Source organism: Condylura cristata, unplaced genomic scaffold, assembly GCF_000260355.1.
Source record: "Condylura cristata isolate star-nosed mole 26May11 unplaced genomic scaffold, ConCri1.0 scaffold00025, whole genome shotgun sequence".
Lineage (NCBI taxonomy): Eukaryota > Metazoa > Chordata > Mammalia > Eulipotyphla > Talpidae > Condylura > Condylura cristata.
In genome coordinates this window covers 28,317,743-28,342,086 of record NW_004567126.1, presented here as the reverse complement: position 1 = coordinate 28,342,086, position 24,344 = coordinate 28,317,743, and the positions used below count along the sequence as shown (strand labels likewise).

The 24,344-nt window shown below is 59.9% G+C and overlaps 1 protein-coding gene across 3 annotated transcripts in view; it reads right to left on the bottom strand.

The window, feature by feature from the left end:
* DPP9 (dipeptidyl-peptidase 9) overlaps window positions 1-24,344 on the bottom strand; it is a 34,943-nt gene that overhangs the window by 8,441 nt on the left and 2,158 nt on the right. For all 3 annotated transcript variants that reach the window (XM_004689332.2, XM_012729500.1, XM_012729498.1), the window contains 14 exons: window positions 23,345-23,426; window positions 19,623-19,867; window positions 14,134-14,246; window positions 13,002-13,175; window positions 12,746-12,914; window positions 12,096-12,209; window positions 11,081-11,209; window positions 10,006-10,067; window positions 8,169-8,269; window positions 6,897-7,074; window positions 6,489-6,651; window positions 3,290-3,369; window positions 772-924; window positions 256-391 (listed from right to left, as the gene is read on the bottom strand). In XM_004689332.2, the coding sequence (XP_004689389.1) occupies window positions 256-391; window positions 772-924; window positions 3,290-3,369; window positions 6,489-6,651; window positions 6,897-7,074; window positions 8,169-8,269; window positions 10,006-10,067; window positions 11,081-11,209; window positions 12,096-12,209; window positions 12,746-12,914; window positions 13,002-13,175; window positions 14,134-14,246; window positions 19,623-19,867; window positions 23,345-23,400 (1,873 nt within the window). In that variant the 5' untranslated portion in view covers window positions 23,401-23,426. The remainder of the gene's footprint in view (window positions 1-255; window positions 392-771; window positions 925-3,289; window positions 3,370-6,488; window positions 6,652-6,896; window positions 7,075-8,168; window positions 8,270-10,005; window positions 10,068-11,080; window positions 11,210-12,095; window positions 12,210-12,745; window positions 12,915-13,001; window positions 13,176-14,133; window positions 14,247-19,622; window positions 19,868-23,344; window positions 23,427-24,344) is intronic.

The window sequence follows — 24,344 nt, the reverse complement described above, 5'->3', positions numbered from 1 at the left end:
AGCAGAGTCCTGGTCACTCTGCAGGCCCCTGACAAGATGCTCTTGTTCCCCAAGGCCCTGCTGGAGACGGACCCCCGGGCTTCGGGACGTCGGCAGAGATAACGCCTGTGCTGAGTGTACTCTGGGAGTGGGGTGCTGGGGCCACTCGGTGCTTGCACCCGCCAGGACCCCAGTGTTATTACAGGGCCACATCCCATTTTACCTTTGGGCAAGCTGAGGGTCCTCGGGGAGGCCCCTGGGGGCCTGGGTACTCACTGGCCGCCTCCATCATGCTGGCCCAGAAGCGGGGCTGCTTGTGCAGGGGGTCGCTGTCGGGGCCGCTCAGCTTGTACACGTGCACACAGGGCGGCGTGCCCACGCTGCTGTAGTGGCTGATGAACATGTCGAAGTTCTGCGGGCGGACGGGGCACTGAGCACCACGCAACACCGGCGTCCCAGCCGCAGTCCCCACCCCTTGTGCTCGCACGTTTGAAACCCCAAAGCCCCCCGTGTGGGTGGGTGCTACCACCAGCGCCCCCACTCGCAGGTAACCAGAGTAGGCTGAGCGGCTTGGCCCCTGGCCGAGGCCCCGGGTGGTCACTGAAACTGGGCCAGGCCCGCATCTGCCTGTCGCCTTTCGTCCTGCCGGCTCCACAACCAGCAAGGTGCCACCTAACTAGTCCTGCCCGGACTAGAAAAGGCCCGTGCTATTCTCCGCCTGACATTCTAGAACGTCCCAGGAGGCTAAGGGAGGTGAAGGGTTGGGGGCATGGGACTCGGGAAGTTGCCCACCTGGCTCATGGAGCAGCTGTGGGAGAAGCCCGGTGTGGTGAGGCGCACGATCTCGCCGGCCGACTCATAGCTGACCACGTAGAGGTGGTGTTCCAGCGGCGTGTCCTTCGTGCCTTGGAAATACACCAGCTTCGTCTCCTCATTGACCCATATCTGCGGGGGCAAGGACTCCTTGTGAGGTGTCCCTGGGCTTCCTGGGTGCCCCTCCCAGGGCCCCGGGAGGGCCCAGCAGGGGACTCATTCTCCCAAGTGGGCTTCAGTCCAGTGACTGGAGAGTCACCGGGAAGGGTGTGTGTCCTAGACCCTGTGGGGCAAAGCAGGCCCTCATCTAGCTGGGCTAGCTGTATGCCGTCTGGTGGAACTTGGCATCAAAACTACAGATCTGGACAGCTCCTTCCGGACATGTGCAGAGCCAGGATGTAGACGGCAGAGGCTGAGGGAGGAGCCACCAGTCCTCAGCCTTGGTCCCCAGAGGGGTCATCGCCTCCAACCCAGTGCTCAGGGTAAGAAGTGGCAACTCCCTTCTCTGCTCATTTTTTGGCGAGTCCCCCAACCCCCAGTGGACCCCAGTGTGGTTCTCAGGTAGTGCCCTCAGCAAGAGCAGAGAACCGGGGACTGCTCACACAGTGGGGGGCCCTCTGGCTTAGGCAAGCGGAGCCCTGAGCTTGGGCAGCGTTGTTCAGAAAACAGTGCCACTGAGGGGTCGGGCACAGCTGACCGACGGCCAGAGAGGAACCAGGAGGTCCGTGCAGCTCTGCTTGATTGGGGGCCCAAGCTGGCCTGGCATGTAGACGGGGGACACTGGAGTAGAAGCTCAGGCAGGACACGGCGCTGCTGGGGTGGGCCAGCCATGGCCTTTCTGGCCATGGGGGTGGACCTGGCAATATGGGACCAAGATGCTCAGAAAGGTGTGTCCTTCCGCCCTGCATCTGCGCCCTGGGGATTGCTCCTAAGAACTTCACTCGAGAGGTAAATGTGAAGGATGCCCATGGTCTTAAAGCTGACACAGCGGCAGCCTGAGTGTCCGCAATCATGGGGTTGGCTCCATAAGCAGATGCAGTTGTGAAACCGCTTTTTCTACCAGACCAAAACCCATAAGCCCCTGCGCTGACTGGGTGCTCCCCGTGCTGCGCGACGGGGACGCTGGGGGCTGGCGTGGGCGTCACCAGCTACAATGAACTCATTATTATTACGCCTTAAACACAGATGGGGGTTTCCCAGAGAAAGGCTGTCACCCAAGACCCCACAAGCTGCAGTCACCCCTGGGCTCTGTTGCAAGGACACGGGGCACGAGGACGGAACGGGGGCCCGCGCCCCCAGGCTGCCTGCCCAGCACGCGCCGGCCCAGGCCTTGGCCCACTCGCCAGGGCTACTCCTGCCCTCTTTTGCACTTCACAATGCTGCTAGAAAGGGTCCGAGTGGAAAGACAGGTGGCGAGCGGCAGAGCATAAGAGAGAGCAGGAACATCACGAGCTGCACGGGGCAGACGAGACGCAGGACTTCCAGTCACTCTGAAGCCGGCTCTCGCGCGACCCTGCGCCAGGGTGCCTGGCACCGCCTGGCACTCTGCTTGTGACATCTGGAAAGGGCTTTACCACTGGTATCAGGTGGGTGGGGCCGCGGAGGCTGCCCCGCACCGTGTGCACAGGACAGCACCGGGGGGGGCCCACCTTATCATCCACAGTGCAGAGGCCTGACGTGAGGGTCAGAGCACTGGGCTGTTGGTGGTCCCTTCACAGATGGGGACACTGAGCCAGCCCGAGAGGCAGCGCCAGGCTCGCCGAGCCACGGTGCTGCCTGCAAGAGCGCCCGGGCAGTGGACCAGCTGGCACGGCGACCCACGCGCCGCGCCCCTGCACACCCGCTGGATCCGTGTGTAGAGTGCGGCTGACTACCGACACCTGACTGTGCTCTGGGAGGACCTCGAGGCCACGGAGAGGGCCGGGTCAAGTGACACCATAACAAATGCCACCTCTGCCCCCCAGAAACCGAGCCACCCCCTCTCCCAGTGCCCCTGCAGCTCCCGGGGTCTCCTAGCCATTGTGCGGGCCCCTCCTTTCTGCCTGAGGCTCACTGGGCATTTATGCTGCTGTGAGGCAGGCCCCCCGGGAGCCTGGCAGGGCGCCCCCATGAGGTCTGGCACTTTGAAGAACAGCCCCAGGGAAGACACGTGGGAGGCAGTCCTGTGGCGTGTTTATGACGGGTGATGGGGAGAGGGCAGGCCTCGCATCTGTAGCTGAGGCTATCGTTTGGGGGCTGGTGTGGGATGGCGCTGTGGGACCATTTCACAGTAGCATGGATGTCCCACAAACTGCTCTCCCGAAGAAAGGCGGTTTGTGGAAGGGGCCAGGCCCCTCCCTGGGGTCCCACCAGCAGGACCCGCTGCCCTAATCCAGGGGATTCCAGGTGGTCAGCACCATGGCCACCGTGGCCCCGGCCTGCCAGAGGCACCGAGGAGGAAGCAGCCGTCACCGGGCCGGGCCGACGTGTGGGTGTGCCGGGAGCACGGGTGAGTTACCTTGGAGCCATGCCTTGCCAACACCTCCCATTCGCCGCTGGTCAGCGCCACCTCCTCCTTGATCGGGCACTTAAATTCATCTGAGGAAAGGAGAGGGAGAGGTCAAAGAGGCCCTTCCACACTCACCAGGGCAGACCTGACTGGCCACGGTCCCGGGCCCAGGCCGGGCAGGTGCTGGGAGACGGGAGCTGCGTGGCGAGTGTCTGCTCCGGGCAGACAGGAAGGAGCGTCTCAGCAGAAGCGCCAGCCTGAGAACTCACTGCCGAGGCTACGCCAGCACCTCTGGGGGCAGGACCTGCGGCTGCTTCGGACACGTGGGGCGTTCTGAGGACCTTGATGAAAGCTCACTGCGCTGAGCCCAGACCGGCCAGTTTTTAATGGCAGTCCCTATCTAGTTTCGGCTAGACCTCACTTGCATTTTCCCCAGGTGAGCAGCAGTACGGGACTGTGTGAGCGTCACATCCTGGGCTTACTGCGGGCCCAGGAGCACTGGCTGTCCCCGCGCGCTCTCCAGCCTGAGCAGCCTGGCACTCACCAGGCAGAGCAACGGGGTGGGCAGCCCAACTGCGGGGGCAGGGCCGAGCCAGCGGACAAGGTCTGGGGGGCGCGACACCCCTCCCCTCACAGGGAGGTGGGGTGCAGCAGACTTTCTATCATTCAAACCTTCAGTGGCCCCTGTTCTGCCGGACCCGCTGGGGAATGCCCTGGGGAGAGTGAATGGGAACAGCACCCCCAGTTTGGTGTCCTACCACTTCACCACCTGCGGGCCTCCCACCCCGGAGCCTCAGGCAGCCAGGGCCCCCCACTGCCTGCAGGAGCCTCCCATGAGCCTGGCCATGGCTGAGCAACACCGGCCTCTGCCTCACGTGACATCTGCGAGCCCTCTTGCTCTCGAGAGCCCTTGGCCTTCCAGAGCCCACGTTCTCTCGGGCACACCTGCCCTGTATCTCGCCTGTCCTCCCGCCCGCACTGCCAGGACTCCCTGACCTTGTCCAGGTGCTCCTTCCTTCCATCCCAGAGACTGGGGCTCGCCTTCGCATTTGCTCGGCCGCTGTCTAGCAGATATGAGCCAGGAGACAGCAATTGTGAGCTGGGGATGCAGGGGGGCTCAACCCATGGCGACGGGAGCTCAGGTGTGGCCACCCCCAAGGCGGGAGGTCACCTGAGGGGCACCTGCTGTGACCCCAGTGGAAGGCCACAGCTCTCCACCAGTCCATCTGATTAAAGTCAGGGAGGAGTGAGGACTCTTCCAGGTAAGCTGCTGGCGACCGGCGGCAGAGGCTGAGGCCAACAGGCAAACGAGAGCAGAGCGCCAGCTAATCAGACACGTGCCTGGAGACGCCCCCGCCAGGCTGACACGGCCGCAGAACCCCCCACGGCAGCACGACGATACCCGGGGCAGAGGGCACGTTTCGGCCCCTTGATTCAACCCCTTTGCAGCATGTGGCACAGCCTGACCCTGATGCCTGCGCCCCCCAGGGCTCCTGGCAGCCTAGACGTCACCCTTACGCAGTCTCTGTGCCCAGGGCCGTGGCTGCCACAGGCTTGTCTTGGGCTTGGCCTCTACACGGTGGGGCTCATCTCGGGGACCCCGGGCAATGCCTGGTGACATCTGTGGATGTTATAACTGGGGAGTGCTATGGCAGTAATTGGGCGAGGGGGACAGGATGTTGCTCAACACCCACAGTGAGGATGGTCCAGCCTCAATGCCACAGAGCCGGGGGAACCCCTGCCCTGCCCGAGTGTGGGGCTGGCTCACCGCCACCGCTTTCCTGCCCAGGAGAACCCTTCGCCCGTTTCAGGCAGAGATGTCGCCCCATGTGCTCACACCCCTCTGTAAATCCAGCTGACTCCTGGAACTCAGAGCGCAAGAAATGCCTGTGCGGCATTTCTCTGCAGGGCACATCAACACACCCCTGCGCTTCAGCTCCTGAACCCGCCCCCTCAGTGTGTGTCTCAGCCTGGATCTCGCAGCCGCACACAGCGTCGCTGCGCCCCACGCCCCAGCGTGGGCAAACCGCCCGAGCTCAGCAGCCCAGGTGCGTCTAGGGTTGAATCCACGGGGGCCAGGCCCCTGCCATGACCCTAATCCTGTCACAACTCCCCACCCCGAGGCTATGCGCCACATCGCAACCCCAGGAATGATAGTAAGACCAGTGGTAAAGGCAATCTCCCTCATAGCCCCGAAAGCCCTGGCTGACCCCCCAGGACCTTTCCCAATGCCTCACTTTGCTCCAGCCACACTGGCCTCTTCGCTATTCCTCCGACATGCCAGGCTTATCCGGCCACAGGGCTTGGCATGGGCTGCACAGCTCTGTGGCCCTGTCCACCACGTCCTCCAGGTGCCTCCGACCCCCAGCACGCTATCCAGAGACAGGCTCCTCACCACCCATTCAGGAAGGCCCCTCACGCTAACCGGCACATCTCCCTTCTCCCGAGACAGCATCTCTAATTGTCCAACAACTGTCTGTCTCTTGTACTAGAACACTCCATGAGAACAGGGGTTTTTCTTATTCTCTTTCTGTATCTCTAGCATCTGAACCAAAGGTCGGCAACTTTCCCTACAAAGGGGCAGATATAGGCATGTATGGCATAACAGCTTTTTAATCCATGACGACTGGTGCGTGGCTGGTGGTCCACACAGCGCGCAGGCATGTCGTAGATGACTATTTTATAACTATGAAATTATACTCTATGATATTCAGACAATGACAAAGTCAGCTAACAACTCATTTTCCAGAACATATCCCTGTCATTAAGTGATGCATGACTACAGTAAACGCTTCAGCTTTCCGAGACATACTGGTTCTAACATGACGACTCAATTCTGTGTTTGTGGCAGATAAACAGCCACAGATAATATGTAAATGAGTTGTCATGACCATGTGCCAATAAAACTTTATTTACAAAAACATGCAGGGGGCCAGATTTGATCTGTGGGCAGTGATTCTAGTGTGCAAAGGGCTTGTCAGGTAATAGCTGCCCAATAAATACTGTTGACTGAATGAAGGAACAGCTGACTGCTTTGAGCACCAGAGACCAGGGCTGGGTTGCAGGACAGGCTGGCCTCTTACTCGCCGGCCCCTTCCCTCCTGAGGCGTGCTCCAGCACGGTCCCGGGAGGGGTCAGTAAACAAGAGGTGCATTGTGCCACAGATGGCGCATTCGCTGAGCACTGGCATTACTCAGGCTTTGCTCACCTTCCCCAGGGCTGAAGGGCTCGGTCCAATCATAGCCGCTGGGCTTTAGAATGGCAGTGACCTTGTATAAGTGGCAGAAGCCGGTCTTGCATTCGTTGGCACGGATGAAGCAGAGTTCGTCCTCTCCCTCTGATTGGGAGAAGGGGTAGAAGATGTCATGGACCTGTCCAGGCAGAAAAGACGCGTCAGGAGATGTGGCCGTGCCCCGTGGGGGAAGCACGGCTCTGAGCTCTGCCAGCTGCCGAGGTGGGCTGAGCTGTGCACTCTGCCTGCCAGAAGCCTCCTGCCTGAACCCGCTTCCCTGCTCAGGCAAACTCAGCCTGACACCAGCCCAGGCCCAGCGGGGTGGCACGTCCTGAGACCCCATGGGCACACACGCCCGGCACCCCCCTGTTCCCCTGTCCTTACGTTGATCCACACGTCAGTGACCTCTTCATACACCACGTGTGGCTGGACATTCTTGGGGATGGCTCTGGCAAAGGCGACTCGCTGGTCCTCGTTCTCGGTGGTGGGGATGAACAGGGCTGGCGGGAGGAGGACAAGCTGGAGTCGCTGCTGGGGCCGGTCCAGGAACATGGCCCAGGCGCTAAGGGTGAGAGAAAAGCTGGGGCACTGCCGACCTCACCAACACACGGCCAAGTGACACCCATAAAACTCGACCAAGAGCTGACAGACCCTGTAATCCCACTGTTCTGGAACCACGCCGTCACTGTCTGAGATTTCTGCCAAGTTCTCAGCCCACATACATGTATTGTCCTACATCTCAGATTCTGCTCTAAGTGGATAATTTTTAAATTTTTATTTTTTAAAATTTATTTATTTATGCACACAAGAGCTGGGGTGTAGGCCAGGTGTGCAGGATGTGAGAGGATTCACAGAGTCAGGGTGGGGAGCAGAACAGGCAGAGCTACTGAAATCCACTGAGGGGAGCAGCGGGGAGACAGGAGAGGTCTGCTGCGCCCTGTGGGTCACTCCCTGGCCGGGGATCAAACTCGTGCTGCAGGGGCTGCGGATCACTTCATAGTGCAAAGACTGACGCCTTTTGCCACCAGGGAGGCCCAAATGGACAATTTTTTAACTTAATCGTATTTTACATGGACAGCTGGTACAGTCACACATCTCTTGGTGGTGCAGGGGCATTCTGGGGAAGGCCAGGCGATGTCGTGGTCTGAATGTCGTGGGGCACCAGCATTGGGTCCCGCCTGGTGTATGCACGTAGCCTATGTGGTGGGGCTTTTCGATACCACTTTGTTCTACGTGGTCTGCTGACGACCAAAGCACCATGACATGGCATGTGAAAAGGGCCATCTCCACAGAGAAGGACAACTAAAACCAAGTCGAGGCAGAACAAGGCGGGGCTGTGGGGTTCCTGCCACAGGCCGCAGCCCGCGCCGTCTCTGCTGGGCAGGAGGCCTGGCGCACGCCGAGCGGGCTGGAAAGGCCTGCGTCCACTCTGTGGGCCGCACTGCTCTCAGCCACTGCTCAATGCTGCCACCGCGGTGGGAGGTGGCCCTCACGCTCCCTACACGGAGGCGGGCAGTGTGGAAACAGGGCTGGGAGCATTCTCACATTGAAGAAATGTTACTCTTTGGAGTTTCCCAGTCATTTAAAGAATGAGAAGCCACTCGAGGCTCACGGGCCTGACTGAGTCTCCTGGGGCGCGCGCGCAGAGACACTCACTACTTGCCGTCCCGGGTCCAGCCGGCCCTGGCGATGTACTCCACCCTGGGGAAGAGCGTGCTGAAGGGCTGCACCAGCTCCTTCTCCTGGGTCGAGGTGATCTGGCGGGAACGTACACTCAGGTCACACGCTGACTTAACCACTTGCTGCCCAGGAGACGGCCAGCAAGGGGCTACACTGTCTCCCCCCAATCTAGAAGTCAGAGCCCTAAACCCCGGCGCCTCAGAGTGGGGCCTCGTTTGCAAGCCAAGACAAGATCACCTGGAGCAGCTCAGGGTCCGGGAAAGGGCGAAGTGGACACGGGCACCACACCAGACGAGAGTACCCCCTGCGGGGATGGGGGCAGCCATTTACCCGCCAAGGGCAGAGGCCTGGGCAGACCCTTCCCTCTTAGAAGGAAGCAGCTGGCATCTGCTTCTGGACCCCAGCTCAGGACGTCAGCCGTAAACATCTGCTGGCAAAGTCCCCAGGCTGCAGTACTCTGTTGGCACAGCCTGCTGGCTGGAAACGGGGCTCTTCTCTGGCCTGTCCCGAGAGCCGGCGGCCTTGGGCAGTGCACGGCCCCTGGACGCTGCAGCCTCCTCAGCAAGGCGGGCTTGGCACAGCCTCTGCCCGGGAGGACCGCAGGGAGGAAGGCAGCAGAGCTCAGCACGTTCACCCCAGGAGCGCTGTCACCCACCTCCAGACTCAGCTAGTATGTGGGGTCAGGCGCATTTAGAGCAGCTGGCAGGTGGCTCCATCTGGGGGGGGGGGGTTCAGCAGCCACTTGGAGAGAACCCAGGTAAAGACCAGGATGTTCCAGTCAAGACTGGAAGAGGTGCCTGGTCAGGGGCTAATCACGCCAAAGACGAAACCAGCTCTCATGATTACACACAGAGTAGTCCCGGAGGCCCTCGAGACCACCACTTCACCATGCTGGTACAAGCTGATGAGATAAAACCACCTCAGCCAAAGGCGAGAGAAGTGATGTTAACGAAGGACCCGCTCTGGAAACGCTATTTCACGGAAACCCTGGCTCCTGAGAACCAGCGTGGCCTGAGGCCCGACTGCAGCTGAGCCACACGACAGCCCACGATAGCGGCCAGAGGCCAAGGCGACGCCCGGTGCCTGAGGACAAATCCTGCAGACCACATCCGGCCCACAGCCCTCTCGCCCGTCTGAAACGCCACACAAGAAGGCACAAGGCAAAACCGGTAAGGGCTCCCCCACTGGGCTGGCTTCTCTGATCTGTATTGTGGGTTTCGGGGGTGCTTCCCTTTGGCGCCTGCTATATTCAGCTTCCTTCTCGGTCACGTGCCTCTTTCGCCCTCTTGCCTTTGGGGTCCAGACAACTCCTGGCTCGAGAGGAACACTTGTTCTCAAACTTGAGAGAGAGAAAACTACCTCTCTCAAACTATCCAGAAAACTAATGGGCCTAGGTAAGTGACACGTGAAGATCTGCCCAACTCCTGGGCTGGGGGGAGTGGCCCAATCTGAGATTGGGGTCCCCTAGGCCAGCCCCAAGAGCTATTCCAGAAGCTGGGACAGAGGTCTGGGTCTGCAGCTCGCCCCCTCCCTGGGAAGAGCCCTGCTCAGCGCTCGCTCGTTCACACCAACCCACGCCCCCGACCACATGGAACCAGGGGAGAGAGCGCCAGGCTCGCCACCAATTCAGAGCGGGGTTCAGAGCAGTGGCGGGAAGTAGGGGCTCCAGGGGTGCCTTGTTAGGTTTAGCCGGCCAGAGGCGGCATCTGTCCCCGAGAAGCGGGTGAGCGGCTGCTGATGTCACCACTCGTCCCCGACAGACCTCAGCTGAGCTGTCCTTGCTGAAGCTCTGGGTCGCGCCAGGCCCGCTTACCTTGCCCTGACTGTCGGTCTGAAATTCGGCCAGTTTCAAGGCGATCTTGGGATTCTTGCTGCCTGCGAAAACAACAGTGGGTAGAGTCTGGCGAGCGCGCGTGCGAGCAGGCGCTGGGGGCGGAGGAGCAGGGTGACCGCTCGGTCCCGGCACGAGGGCTTCAGGCCAGCCTGGACCTGGCTCCTGGCAGGGGCCCGAGGAGCCACTTTTTCCACCTAAGCACACAGGCCAGCCTCTGCCGGGGGGAAATGCCTCCTCCGCCGCCTGCCGCTGGGGGAGACGGTCACACCCGCCCGAAGGCCTCCATGAGACAGAGGCGGCAGGACGGCCGCGCGGCTCAGAGGCAGGCGGCTCGCTGGCAGGGACCAGCCACTGCGCAACAAGGCCCTCCCGGCTCTCGCTTCCCGGGCAGGAAACACTGGCGCATCGCTCCTGCTCCACCACGGAGGGTGCAAGCAGACCTTCCCGAGAGCTGGGAACCCCGCTCCCGGCTAGGAAGGCCCTGGGAGCCGCACGGGCAGGCGCTCCTACAGATGGTGCTAACGACGCCCCTGGGCGCCGGCCTACATGTGTGTTTTGTGGCTCACTAAGTATTTAAGGGCGAGTTCTAGAATGACATCTCAGTCAATGCTGCTGCTCTGTCATGCCAGTGAGAAAAAAAGAAAGCCCAGCCGACCTTGAACAAAATGATGCCACTCGAGGATCTGGCTGCGATTCTGAATTACTGCGCGTAATGCTGCAGTTTCCGAGAACCTGTCAACAACAGGGTGGACCCTGTACTTTGACACTGAGAGAATGGAGATTTCTCGGTTTCTCTTGAAAAATCCTTCAAGTCTGCTTTCTCGCTCAGTGAGGCTTTCCGAATGCCAAAGGGCAGGTCCCTGGCTGCCTCCTGGCTCCAACTTCCTGGACTCTGGGCAGAGCAGGTTGCCACTGATGGGCACTGGCCCTGCTGTTGCTGCCGAGTGCCTGGCCCCAGTGCCAGGTCCTGTGGGCCCATTCGCGGTAGCCCCCAGCCCCATTGAGGAGGCCTCAGACCACGGGCCTGGCCCGCCTCACCTGTGCGGGCACTCACCTGTTCTGGGGTATCGGTAGGAGTCTGTCTTCCTTTCTTCTAGTGCGGGAGAGGGAACGTGTATGATCTCCACCTCAGACTCGTCAACCTCCTCGTAGAGGATTCGCAGTGTCTTGCAACCTTCTGCACCTGAGGGTGGGGAGGCTGCTGAGGCTGGAGGCCCCTCCCGATGCAACAGGACGCCCCTCCATGCACAGTGCCCCAAGAAGAGACCGGGCCACAGACACAGCAGAGACCGCAGGGAGGACAGGGCGGCGGCCTCTGCACAGCGGGGAGCAGCTCCAGGGGAGCAGGCTTTGCAAGCCTCCTCTCGGGAAGCCCTTCAGCGGAGGGAGGGTGCGTGGCTGTCACTCAACTCGCGCTCTGTGGAACTCTGTAACAGCACCCCAAGCGGCCCAACACGGCATGGCCCAGAAAGGGTCACGGATTTGTCCCGAGAAGCCAGTGCAGCCTGGGTGGCAGCGGCCTCCCCTTCCTCGCCTGTAGCTCGAGGCCTCCCCTCCGTCTGCTGGGGCCGCCTCTAGGACGCTGAGAAGCAAGAGCCTATTGTCTGGGAGCCACCTGGCCTGTGGACTTCTGTCAGAGCAGCCAAGCAGATTGAGACAGTGATCTCAAAAGAAAGGTTGGTGAGATTTTAGTGAAAAGAGCAAAGGACGAGGAAAGCTGGTAGACTGTGACTCTGCTAATAAAAGCAGCATGCCCAGAAGTGTTTTTAAAAAGTGGAAAGAGGGCCCTCCCTGGTGGCGCAGCGGGTTAAAGCACCCCACTAAGCTAAAAGCCACTTCTGCATGAGTTCGATCCCTGCTTGCCCCGGAGGTGACCACATGTGCGGCAGACCTCTCCCGACCCGCCCGCTGCTCCCCTCAGCAGTGTACTTCGTCGATCTGCCTGTTCTGCTCCGCACTCTGTCCCTGGTGAATCCTCTCACCCTCCACATCTCTGGCCTGTGCCCCAGTTCTGTATAAATAAATAAATAAATCTTTAAAAAAAAAAAAAAAGGCGGAAAGAGACCTACCTTCCCAGGAGGCCGTGGGACACCACCAGTAACCAGTAAAGCGATCAAATTCTTCCTGGATGACGAAAGTAGCTACGCCTGCAGACTTGGGGTCTTCAAGGACATTGGATAAACCTGGAGGAAGAGTCAGACGAGCGACGAGTCTCGTGGGGCTTCCCTCCCACCCACTCAGGGCCAGAGGCATCCTCACCCAGCAGCTTCCACTGACAGTGTTTCTGGCTACATCCAAGTCTACGCTGCCCCCGCCGAGGTCAGGTGTAGCGGGGGGGCACTGGGCTGTGGGGAAGGGGGGCCCAGGACTGGGGCAGACTTCTGAGCAACTGAGGAAAACTCAGCTGAACAGGACAGGCAGTGCGGAGGCAGGGAGGGGCCGGATGAGCGGCCGTGTAGCGCCAGCGCCTGGCAGGGGGGGCGCGTGGCTGGGCCAGTTCAAGCAGAGGAAACCGGTCTAGGAGGGGAGGGTGGCTGGACTTCCTGCAAGGCCAGTGGGGGGCTACACTGGGGGGGGAGGGCGGTTCAGTGCAGGGCCTGGAAGGTGCCTGTGGTGGTAGTGTAGGGGTGAGGGGCTCCTTTCTAGGAGCTGGGTCAGCAGTGCTAACAGACCTCCCGGCCTGGCCAAGGAGGCGGTTTCCAGCCTCCACGGTCCTCACCCCTGTGGCAGAAGGTCAGCCGCCGCTCCTCGCCTGTCTCGATGTTGGCTACCCACAGGTCACTGTTGTTGACGAAGGAGAAGAAGGCGGGGTCGGCAGGGCAGATCTTGGGGTCCATCCGGGGCCCAGAGCACTGGGTCTTGATTTCTAACGGTTTCATGGGAGACACCTGGGGACAGAGCGGCCTGGTGTCGTGGTGGTCCAGGATGCCACCTGCTGGCTTGCCCGCCTGACCCCAGCAGTGCCCAGGGCTCACCATGAAGCCGTTTTTGCCCCCGTCACGACAATGGAAGAGGCTGTTGCTGGCCTGGAAGAGGAAGAGGCCGCTCTCGCTGTGGAAGTCATAGGAGGTGATGCCGAAGACCCCCAGGCGCTTCCGCTCTCGCAGGAGCTCCTCCTCCCGGGAGTACACGCCGTGGTGTGGCGTGGCCTGCGGACACACAGGGTCGGACACCAACATCAGCACCAGAGGCCCCAGCACCGGGCAGAGCTTGGCATTCCCGGGGAGAATATAACCAGCTTTGTTCTGCACCAGAGCGAACTTTCTGGTGAGCAAAATGGGCAGCAGCGACCCCCACAGAGTGGCCAGAGGGGCCTGAACATGGAGGCTGTGAAGGTGCCCAGCGGGCCTGGCTAAAAGGCATGGCTGTTGGGGCTTCAGGGCTCCACACAGCTTACTGGCCCCTCTGCCTGGCTCTGGGCTGGCTGCTCCCCCTTGGATGCTCTCCAAGGCACAGAGGGACACTGCTGGGGCGCTCTCCCTGAACCCAATGCCAAGTCTGCAGACACCCGCCCCTCCCCACCAGTCGCAACCTCTTCTGGCCACACGTCTGTGCATTCTGCACAGAGTGAGCAAGTTCAGGGCCACCAGGTCACCAAATGTCCAAGCCTGGGGGTGTTTGGGCAGGTGATTATTGTGGACCCCATGCAGCTGTGCCAAGGAGAATTCTGAGATGGTGTGGAGATGTGGAAGAGTGGCAACAGGAAGAAACACTCTGAAAAAGCATAACCCAAAGCAAAGGACTCCTGTGGTGCAGGGGGCGACAGACCAAAGGCACTGGCCGCAGAGAGCGACTGGGCTGGCTCAGGGGGACGCAGAGGATGCCAGCCCACCACACCCCTGCCGCCGTGTCACTTCCATAATCGAGAATAAACAAAAGTAAATCAAAGCGAAAGGGACGCTTTCCCTTACCCATCATGTCCCTGGAAGATGGCCAACTTGCAATGACAAGGTTAATCATTTAAAAGGAAGAGACGCTTCTGATGAGTGTTCTTAAAGGACTCTGGAAGCCCAGACCTGGGGCGTGAGTAGGACCTGGGGAGGTGGGCGGGCCCATGGTGCAGGGACCCCAGAAATGGCATGTGCCCCTCCCTCCCTGGCAGCTCACCTGGAAGTGATCCAGCATCTGCTTCCAGGACAGGAGAAGCAGAGCCTCTTTCCGGACCTTTCTGGGAATCTCCGAGTACAGGAGGGAGTTCTCTCGGCTGCCGTAAGGCATCCCTGGGGGAGAAGACAGAACCAGAGTGAAGGCCCTTGTCCAGGAGCGGGGGCTTCAGCTGCCCAAGGCCGCCTGGAGACGCCGGACCCCAGCTGCAGCACGTCTGCAGCAGCGAGCGGGTCTTGTGCCTGACAGGCCAGGCGAGCCCTGAACCGCGGAAGAGTCGCACCGGTGGTCCCGACTCCCGACGGGGGGCTCTGCTCTCATCTTGGAAAAGCAGTTACAGGGCCCTCCCCGGGGCATAAGGCATAGAGACGCAGCACTGCAGGCTGCCACAGCCGCTTCAGTGCGAGTTCGATCCCTGGCCCGGAGCTGACCCACAGGGCGCAGCAGACCTCTCCTGACCCGCCCGCTGCTCCCCTCAGAGTACACTTTGTCCATCTGCCTACTCTGCTCCCACTCTGTCTCTGGTAAGTCCTCTCACTGCCCCTGCACCTCTGTATGCATAAATAAATAAATCTTAAAAAAAAAAAAAAAGAAAGAAAAGCAGTCACAAAGGCCAGGAACCAACCTGGGGTAGAGGAAGGGCAAATGCAGGGGACCTGGGTACTGAACCTGCCGTGGGTGTTACTGAACCTGCTGGGGCTGGGTTGCTCTCTGTAGCGGCCTGTTTGGGGCACCTTGGGGTGCGGAGCAGCATCCCTGCCCCCCTGACTCCTTGTCATGACAACCAGAGATGTCCCAGATGGTATCCAGTATCCCCCAAGGGCAGAATTGAGCTCAGATGAAACCACCGATCTAATCTAACCTTACCTGGAAAGCATTAGCTGCCTAGTGAGGATTCCTGGTGGATTAAGGGATTAAGAGCATAAAGGAACAGCTGGAATAGTGGGAAATAAAACAATGGCATATCTTCCAACTGCAGTGTCTGACTTGCTGGGTAACACTACCGCTGTTACTAGAAAAGTTAACAGCAGACGCATTCTGATAAGCCCGGGGTCTCCCCTCTTTGCTGGAGGTGGGGAGCAGAGCAGCAGGCAGAATGGCCCACGGTGGCCCTGTGCCTGCACTGACCATGGATCACAGAAAGTGAGGCCCCTGGGGTCCACTTTCACCTGGGCTTCCCCGCAGGAAGCCCCCTTGTATAGCTCTCGCTTCTAGAGGGTGGACAGGCGGCCCCAGCTCGGCGCCCTGGACCTGGCGCTTGCGCAGTCGAGCCCCGCACTGGCTGACGACATGGCACCCACGGGCCAAATATACAAGAGTGGTCCAGACAGGCCCTCGAATGGCCGAGGGGTGTCGCAGGGCTGCGCGAAGACACTTCTTGATGTTGGCACAATGATGCCAGCAGCTGAAGACTATCTCAGAGCGTCACTAAGCGAAGCGTGACTGAAGTGTACATTCCATTTACGGTTGTTCTTTTAGGGAGCTTTTCACTGTAGCAAGTAACATGGGTTTTCCACTTACAATAACGTTTGCTTGTAACATCTCATTAGTAGGGAAAGAATATATTTAAAAAAAAGCAGGCTAAGGCCCTCTCTGGTGGTGCAATGTGTTAAAGTTTAGCACTATGAAGCTGGCCACAGCCACTACAATGCAAGTTTGCTCCCCAGCCCTGGAGGTGACCACAGGGCGCGGCAGACCTCTCCAGTTTCCCTGCTGCTCCTCTCAGCAGTGTACTTCATCAATCTGCCTATTCTGCTCCCCACTCAGTCTCTGGTGAAGCCTCTCACCACCCCTGCACCCCAGTTCTTGTATGCATAATTAAAAAAAAAAAAGCAGGCTAGCAGAGTTTCCTTTCAAAGCAGATTTACTGTGAATGCAGTTAACGCAGATGCATGGGTAGGAGACAGCCCTCTCTCCAGGGCCCTTTACGGCGCCCAGGTCCAGCTATCTGGCTCCCAACTAGATATGATACTGCCCACCCAAGCCACCCAGGGCCTTCCACCTCCCACGGTCTCATGACAAGTGGGAATGTGATTCCATTCATATGAAAACGCCTCAGCGGGCAGAACCAGACACAAGAAATAGATGGGTGGGTGCCAGGGGTTGTGGGAAAGGACTGCTAATGGGGATGGGAGAGATGGAGTGGTCTGGAATTATGTCACGATGACTGTACTATGACTAAACGATGACTACTAGGACCGCCACGATGTCCACATGTAGAAGTAGCTTTTAAGGGATGTGGTGTCACAGGGCCAAGTGGAGGGCTGGGAGGGAGCAGTCAGGCGCCCTGGACAGCGAGGAGAGAGGGATTCCCAAACAGGAAGTCAGCGGCACAGCCTCGCCCAGGAAGTCATGGCCACCTTCCCCACCCCTGACTAGTAAGTGCTGACACCATTAGGGCCCTCTCAGCATTCCCTCACTGAGCCCTTGGGAAAGTGTCAGCCAGCCTTCCGGGCAGGATCTGAGGCAGCCCGTGACAGACAGCGGCTTCTGCTGTCACTGCCCCTCCTGCTGAATCTACCGGCCGCGTGCCATCCCGTGGACAGTGCCCCCACTCCAACAGCCACCGCATGGCAGGTGGCCCAGGCCTGTGCAAGCATGCAAGCAACACTTCCTTCACCATGGGCTGTGGCACAGGACACAGGAACCCACGAGGTCTCGCTTTCTCTTCCTAAGGGTCTCCCGGGGCTGTCTTCCCTGGCTGAGAGAAGAGCCCAGTTTACAGACGCCAAACCACTTGGGGCGGGAGAGCAGACCGACTGGGTTCCCACAGTGCAGCTTGAGTCCTGGGGCCTAAGCCACACCGTTCTCCGCTCCATCTTGTCCACCTCGGGCATCATCACCGACATCTGAATGATCTTCCCTAAGGAGCCCATGATGGCTCCAAGTGCCCATCTTACTCTCCAAACAAGAAGCCAACGCCAGGAGGCGAGGCAGGACTCCGGGGGCCCCGGAGTTCTTTATGTCAACCCACCAATGTTTGACAGGGCCGGGCTGGTGCAAAGACATTATCAAAATACTCGGGAGTTCAGGGGGTCTGCCCCAGGAACTTGGATGAAAACTGAGGTTAGGTACAAGGGCGCTAAGTGATACAGACTCTTATCAGCTCTAGTGTAAGTAACATCAACAGCATGGGCTTGGGCTCTTCTAGGAACGTCTTGGTGTCTCTGCTGAGTCCATTGCCCCTGTGTGGTGGAGCCGCTCTGGCCCACAGGGCGAGGACCTCAGGGCCTCCATGGACTGCAGGGCCCCAGCCGAGTCCCAGACGTGCAAAAGTTGCAGCTGAGTGGACTCCTAACCTGTGTTGGGCCAATCAGATTCCCCCTCACAGAAACCTGGAGAAAGTCAGTCCATGTCTGATGGCAGAGAGAACCTGTGACCCCAGGACCATGGCAGCAGAAGGCAGGTGGGTAGTGCCAGCGGCCCAGGGAGGACACACACAGGGCAGGTGCCAGGCTCTGCTGCTCCAGGTTCTCAGTGCTGTGTCATGGAGCCCGGGGATGGGAGTGCGGGGTACACACTGCCCAGCAGCCCTGGGGTGCCCTGTACTTACTATGAAGCGCCCTGGTGGCTCCAACTAGCTGCAGGTTTCTGTCCCCCAGACTGCGGGTAGCTAACAGTAGCCTCCAGAGTGTCCCCACCCCAAGCCCCAGCACCGAGGACTACATTACAGCCTTGGCAAGAAGGCCTTTACAAGGGTCTTGCGCTGGGGAGGCAGCCTGGGTCATGCGGCTGGGCCAGGATGTAACCACGCCTGTGACAGCAAGGCAGAGGGAGACTTCACACAGACAGGAGGCGGCCCTGTGACCACAAGGCAGATGTCAGTGATATGGCCGCAAGCCAAGGGACACCGGCAGCAACCGGAAGCTGCAGGTGGCAGGGACAGATTCTTCCCTTGAAGCCAGAGAAACTGATTTCAAACTTCTGGCCTCCAGACCATGAGAGAAAAAACTTCCGTTGTCTTAAGCTACAGAACCCATAGTGATTTGTTCAGTAGCTGCGGAAAACCAGGCCCCTGAACTGGAGCCAGGGCATGCGGGAAAGACTGCGCTGGGAGGAAGGGGCCAGGGGACATGAGCCACAGGGAGAGACGGGGCCATGTCCCGGCAGTCTGGGAGGCCGCCGCGGGCCCCAAGTCTTGGTACTTCCAGTCCCAACAGCGGACTCTCCCCTGGCTGAAAGAAACTTTAAGGACAGTGTCAATTTCTTCTAGAGTGGGAAAACTTTTCTCTGCAAAGGGCCAGAGAGTAAATATTTTTCTTTCGTCTCAAAGCAGACAGCTCTGAGGGCTTCGTGACCCGCTGCAGCTCTCCTCGAGGCAGCCACAGCAGCATGCAAGCAGAGGGCCGTGACTGAACGCCTGCACAGCCCCACACCCAAGCCAGGTGGCAGGCGCCTGCTCACTGCTCCAGACCACCCCTTTCTACGTGCTTGCCAAATCACCGTCTGGTTCCCATGTGGGGAGGGGACAGCCACTGGCATCTCTCCATTCTGTGTCACGATCGGCCTCTGGCTGGGAGGACCTTGACCCTCCAACGTGACTGAAGGCCTGACCAGGGACTACCCAGGTCCTGGGGACACAGGGTGACGCAGCACAGGATGCCAGGGGTGCTGGAGCGGGAGCCTGGGCTGGGTCAACCGTGGTGTGTCACTTTCAAAGAACACACCCGACACCGTTTCCTTCCAGGCCCGCAGAACCCTTAGGAAAACGAGGGTGACATTCAATTGCTCAACGGACACTGACTGCCCACTGACTGGGTACCGGGCCGTGGTGTGGCCCAGCTGCTGAGGTGACATGCGCACAAGGCCTGACCCACGCCCTGGGGGTGCTCTCACGCCCGGAAGGGAACACCTGCTCATACCTGCCGCAGGTAACGCAGAATGTGAGCCTAGGAGGAGCACACCAGAGGAGGAAGTGGGAGCAATTAACAGGCTTGCCCGGGAGCCGGGCAGGGACGGCAGGGTGTGGCAAGGCCACCCTCCGTGGCCAGCCTGCGGCAGACGCGGCTGCGCAGCCGTGGAGGATGAGGTTGTGTGGTCACGGGGCACTCTCCCTAGAGTCTCACAACTCTGCTTAACACGCCACTTCAAGGCGAGAGCCGCCCAGAACTACCTGGAACTCCCACTTGCTCACAAGCCCCGGCCCAACCCAGGGAGTGAGAAGTGACTCACGCTGGACTAGCTGACTGGGGTCAGAAAGCATCTCGGGGACCTGTGCCCCTGGAGCACTGTCCTGTGCCCCTCACCTGCACACCTGACCCCCTCGGGGGATGTCACCCAGCCCTGTGTGGTAAGCAGATGTCACCAAGGGTTGTCTGGCCTCCTGGGACAGCTTGCCTGGGGCCAGGCCATCCGTCTGGACCTTCAACTAATGGGCCTAGCCGCCCTCTGGCAACAAGAGGACTCAGTAACAACTGGCCCAGAAACGGGCCAGGGCAGCGCAGCCCAAGGGGCCTGGAGGCTCCCAGAAGCCCGGGAGGGCCTCGGCTCACCTAGGTAGTAGAGGCGATGGGAGTGGGGGCTCGACTCATCCGTCTTCTGCACAAACTGGAAGTCGTGCGGAGCCTTGTTGACGATGAGGCCCGAGCTCTTGCGGCTGCCGTGGATGATGTTCCGGAGCCCTTCCCAGGAGTGCTTCTGAACCTGGAAGCGGGAGGCCGGGTCCTCCATCTCGACCGCCTCGCCCCGGCTGGCCCCGGCGGCCATCCTCTCCGCCCCCTCAGAGTTCAGTGAGACGCTAGGAGGAGGAAGCAACAGGAAGCGGTGAGGAGGGGGCGGCACCCAGATCCCCCTCAGTGCCCCGAGCCACAGCAAGCCCTCCCGTGGGAAGGCCGCGGGCATCGCAAGCCTCCCATTTCTCTCCAACACCAGGACCACATCCGAAGACCACGCCGCTGTCACCTCTGGGCCAAGTCCTGCAGCCGCCTTCCACCCGGACACACGCCTGCATTTTGGATCTGGCTCCGCTGCTTAAACCTCCCCTGGGCTCCCCACAGCCTGGGGTCAGCACCAGTCCTCCTCATGACCTTCGACACTCCCATCCGTGGACCCCTGCCGGGCTCTCGAACACTCCCCCTGGGCCGCCCGGGCCAAGCTGATTTTTTCTCGGCCCTTCAAGCAGGCCAGCCCACCCACCCCGGGGCCTCTGCACACGCTGTCCTTTTTGCCTGACCAACTTTTAATCAGATCTTAGTTTACACACAGCCAGGCGTAGGTGAACACAGGGACACGTTCTGAGAAACGTCCTGTCGAGTGTTTCTGTCACTGTGAGAACTTCGGGGTGTAATGACACCAGCCTTGATGCACAGCCACCCCACCCCAGGTGACACGGTGCAGCCTACCGGGACCCCGTTACCATGGGACTGTCGATGAAGCGCCCCTGCGTGGCAAGGGCTGCCTGCTGGGTCCTCAGCCGTCTACGACCAGACTAGCCGGACTTGCCGCTAGCCCTCACTGGCCCCTGGCGGGCCCCACCACTGGTCGCCCCCACAGCCGTGTCCCCAGAACCCCGGGGGCCCGCGGCACACAGCAGGTGCTCCACAGTGCGCCGTGGCTGTGTGCTGGCCCGCGGGACACACTTGTTCGCGTGCGAAGAGCCGTGCCTGATGGCTCGGTCACCAAGCCGGCAGCACCTGGGGAAGCACAGGGCCAAGGGAACTGGGGGCGAGCACTCCCCCAGGCCACACCACTCCCCTGCCACTTGGGGAGCAGCTGTTGCCTTCACTGGCTCCCCACCCTCCCTGCTGAGCACACTCCCTGACTAGATTAGACTAGCCGGGCAAATATTTGCTTTAAGGAAATCTAAACATAGCCATGGTGACCTGGTTCTAGAAGCACCAGGGTCCTCTAATGACACCAGAAAGGAGGCAGTGGCACTGAGGCGGCGGCAGGTTCCAAATGGCCGGCGGCTTTCCCTCGCTGTCTGGATGCAGGCGGAGAAGCTCCTGCAGTCCCCACAGGCCAGGATGCCATGGGGCCGAGGGCTTCCAAGAAGGACGGGGTGGTGTGTCCCCACTCAGGTGCCTTCTGTGTTCCAGAAGGTTTTGTCCTTTGCTTATCAGAGATCCCCACGGCAACCAATGCAAGAGGAAGGACCCTGCCTGCTTCTAGGGGCCAGCAGAGAAAGCGGCAGAGAAAGACGTGAGCCAGCGTGCCTGCCTCCCCCACCCCTGACCACAGAGGCAGAGCTGATTTAGCGCCTCATGTGATGGCTCAGAAGCACAGACCACAGGCCACAGTGCCGTCAGGGCCCTCAAATAAAAAACCAAACCCAGAGTGGAGAGGGGCTTGCCGAGGGCTGTACACAGGACTCCGGGCCAACCGCAGGGCTGCAGTTTACCTCGAGGGAGGCAGGCGCAGGGCCAGAACGGGCTGGATGCTCTCAAACCCACAGGGCCCCAAGCGCTGCTGGCAGGGAGCCCAGATACCATGCCAGGGGAACTCCTCTAACTGGCACAGCCCCCCAAAACTCTGTTGCAGCAATCCAAGCCTTGGCAGTGGCAGAAAAGTGGATTAGGACCTGCAAAGGAACCCCATAAGCTAAGAGCTTGGCATAAGGACGCATCAAATCACACGTCTTCCATAGTCAAGAAAGCATAAAAACCATCTTGCCTCCGATTACCGCAAAGCACCCACGGAGCAAAGGCCCGATCCAGGAGATGGGAAAAGAAATGGAACATTGGGAGAAGTGTCCAGGCGTCTTCTAGATGTGGCCGGGCTGCTGTGCTCCCAGGCGGGCTCAGGCTGAGCGCTGCACCCAGCCCAGTCCACTGCTCTTCCCCGAGGCAAAGCCAGGCACGAGAGGGTCGGGGAGGAGGGACAGGTGGACAGAGAGCAGCCAGTCCGAAGCGAGTCTGAGCTCGCTCTCCTCGTCCAGCGCCAGCCCCTGCTGGGCCTGAGTCAAGAGTTTACACAGCTGAGGAAATGAAAACGGATTCCGAGCCACTTAGGCCAAATCCACCTACACTTTCCTCTGCCAATCACTAGGGAGCCTCACAGCTTCACAAGTGACGCCAGCAGCGAGGAGCTGGGCTCCCTGGGTTAGGGCACTGTCGAGGCTGGGTGTGAGGTCTGTGGCCTGTCTGGGTGGGCACTGCGAGCCAGGACCACCAACCCCCAGGGGCATCTGCTGTGAGCCAAGTGGGGCCCGAGACGAGGAGGCAGGTGGAAAGCAAAAAGGAGCTGCTCGTTCTCAGCACAGCTGGAGGGCCGGGGCGTTCAGTGACAAGGAGATGGGCACTGGACGGCACTGGGCAGGGCATAAGGGGTAGGGCCCACCACACCCACCACACCCACACTGTGAAGGGGGGGACCCTAGCTGGGTGTCCCTCCGTGGAGTTCCTGTGAAACAGCAGGCCATCCTCTGCCCTGAGAGGCTGCCCCAGCACCGCGAACAGAGCAGCTCAGGCCGCCACTAACTGACCCCGGATGCATCTGCCCACTTGTTTCCAGAACTTAAGTCTGAGGAACAAATCACTGTGCTTGAATCACCTGTCTTCCAGAACTTTCTTCAATTCCCTTCCTGCCTCCCCAGTTGCGTGAGCTTACTAAAAGCAAATGAGTCAGAGTATGAAAAAAACTGATCTCAAGAAAGGTCAACACAGTCAAGGGCTCCTGTAGCCTCTTCATCTCCCGCCAGGCCCAGACGTGGAATTTGCCAAGGGTCCGGCCAAGCCTGGATAATTAGGCTTCATTCTCATGGTGACCTCAGGGAATGAGTTCTGGGGTCACTGCCACTGTGGGTCTGAAAAGGGGGCTCAGAGTCAAATGGCCTGACTCTGAGAGGTCACTGGGAGAGGAAGGGGAGGGGAGTCTGCGTTCGCTGGACCCCAAACCCACATCCTAACCACCAGGCCAGCAGTTCTTACCTGGGGCTGATTCTGTCCCGGGGGCCACTGGGAGATATCTGGGGACACTGTGATTGTCGCGAGTGTGGAGGAGAGAGTCGTTCCTGAATTGAGTGGGTAGAGGCTGGGGCTGCCACTCTGCACCCTCCAGTGCCCAGGACAGCCCGCCACAGGGCACGGCCCCAAGGGCCAAAAATGCGGAGGCTGAGAAAGCCTGCGCTGCCTCTCACGCAGCAGTCAGAGCTGCACCCGGGGAGATGCAGGAGAGTGGGGAGGGGGCACGGGGCCGCAGGGCCTTCCCAGACCTAAGCCACCACGGGCAGCTTGCAGCCTCTGTCCCCACCCTAGTCAGGCTGACCATGCCCTACCTTCTCCGACTTCCTGTGCTGCTGGTGTCCAGGCGCAGCTTCTTGACCTTCCGCATCAACCACTCGGCGGACCTCGGAGAGCCTGAGAGGGGGAGACCAGGGGCTGCAACTCTTGGCATCGCGGAAGGGACCCTCCGCCCCCTGCAACCTAGGCCTTTGGGGAACAGCTAATGCCAGGGGCATCCTGATGAGGCCAGTAGCTCAGACATTGCCCTGAAATTCAAGAGGACAACCGGCATCTTTCCCCTAAGTGAGCTGTCCCTGAGAAAAAGGGCATTTCAAGTGAGTCCAGGGATGCCACCTGCAGGCCCTTGCCAGAACCTGAAAAATCGCCAGCTCCGCACTCCGCTGCTCCCTGGCCTCTCTTCTCCGCTCTCCCGCTGCGTCTGCAGGTACACTGGCCTCCTGTGCGCCTGAACACACCCACTTCTTCCCACCTCGGGCCTCTGCTGGTGACACTTTTACCATAACCTGTTTCCTTTATCCTTTGGGTACAGAGCTTGCTCCTGGCACCCAATTCAAAGCTGCTGCCTTGTGACCCATCATAGTACCTGGCCTTTCTACCACTCACTGAGGACAGTGGTTCTCAGTGGAAGGATTCTGCCCACAGGAACACCAGGTGAGGTGCAGACACCTGTTGCCACTGGGGAGACACCTGGGACTGTGTGGTTAGGGGCCAGGGATGCTGCTCAACCCCCACAGTGCCCATGGGCTGGAGCCTGGACACTTCAAAAGGATGCCCCCTGTAGAGAATTATCTGGACCCAGAGATCAGCAGAGCCTACGGGGAGAAAGTGCATTTATTTTTTTGGGAAAAGACCAAGTGAGCTCTTTAGGTCCACAGTAGACACCAGAATGAACCCCCAGCAAGTCAGACTGTACAAGATGGTGACCCCTCCCCAGCATCTCTGAGTCATCCCCAGCAAGCATGTACATTTAAATATGCACAGCATCCGGGACTTCAAGAGGTCAGATAACGATGGAACACTCTTGGGCGGCGG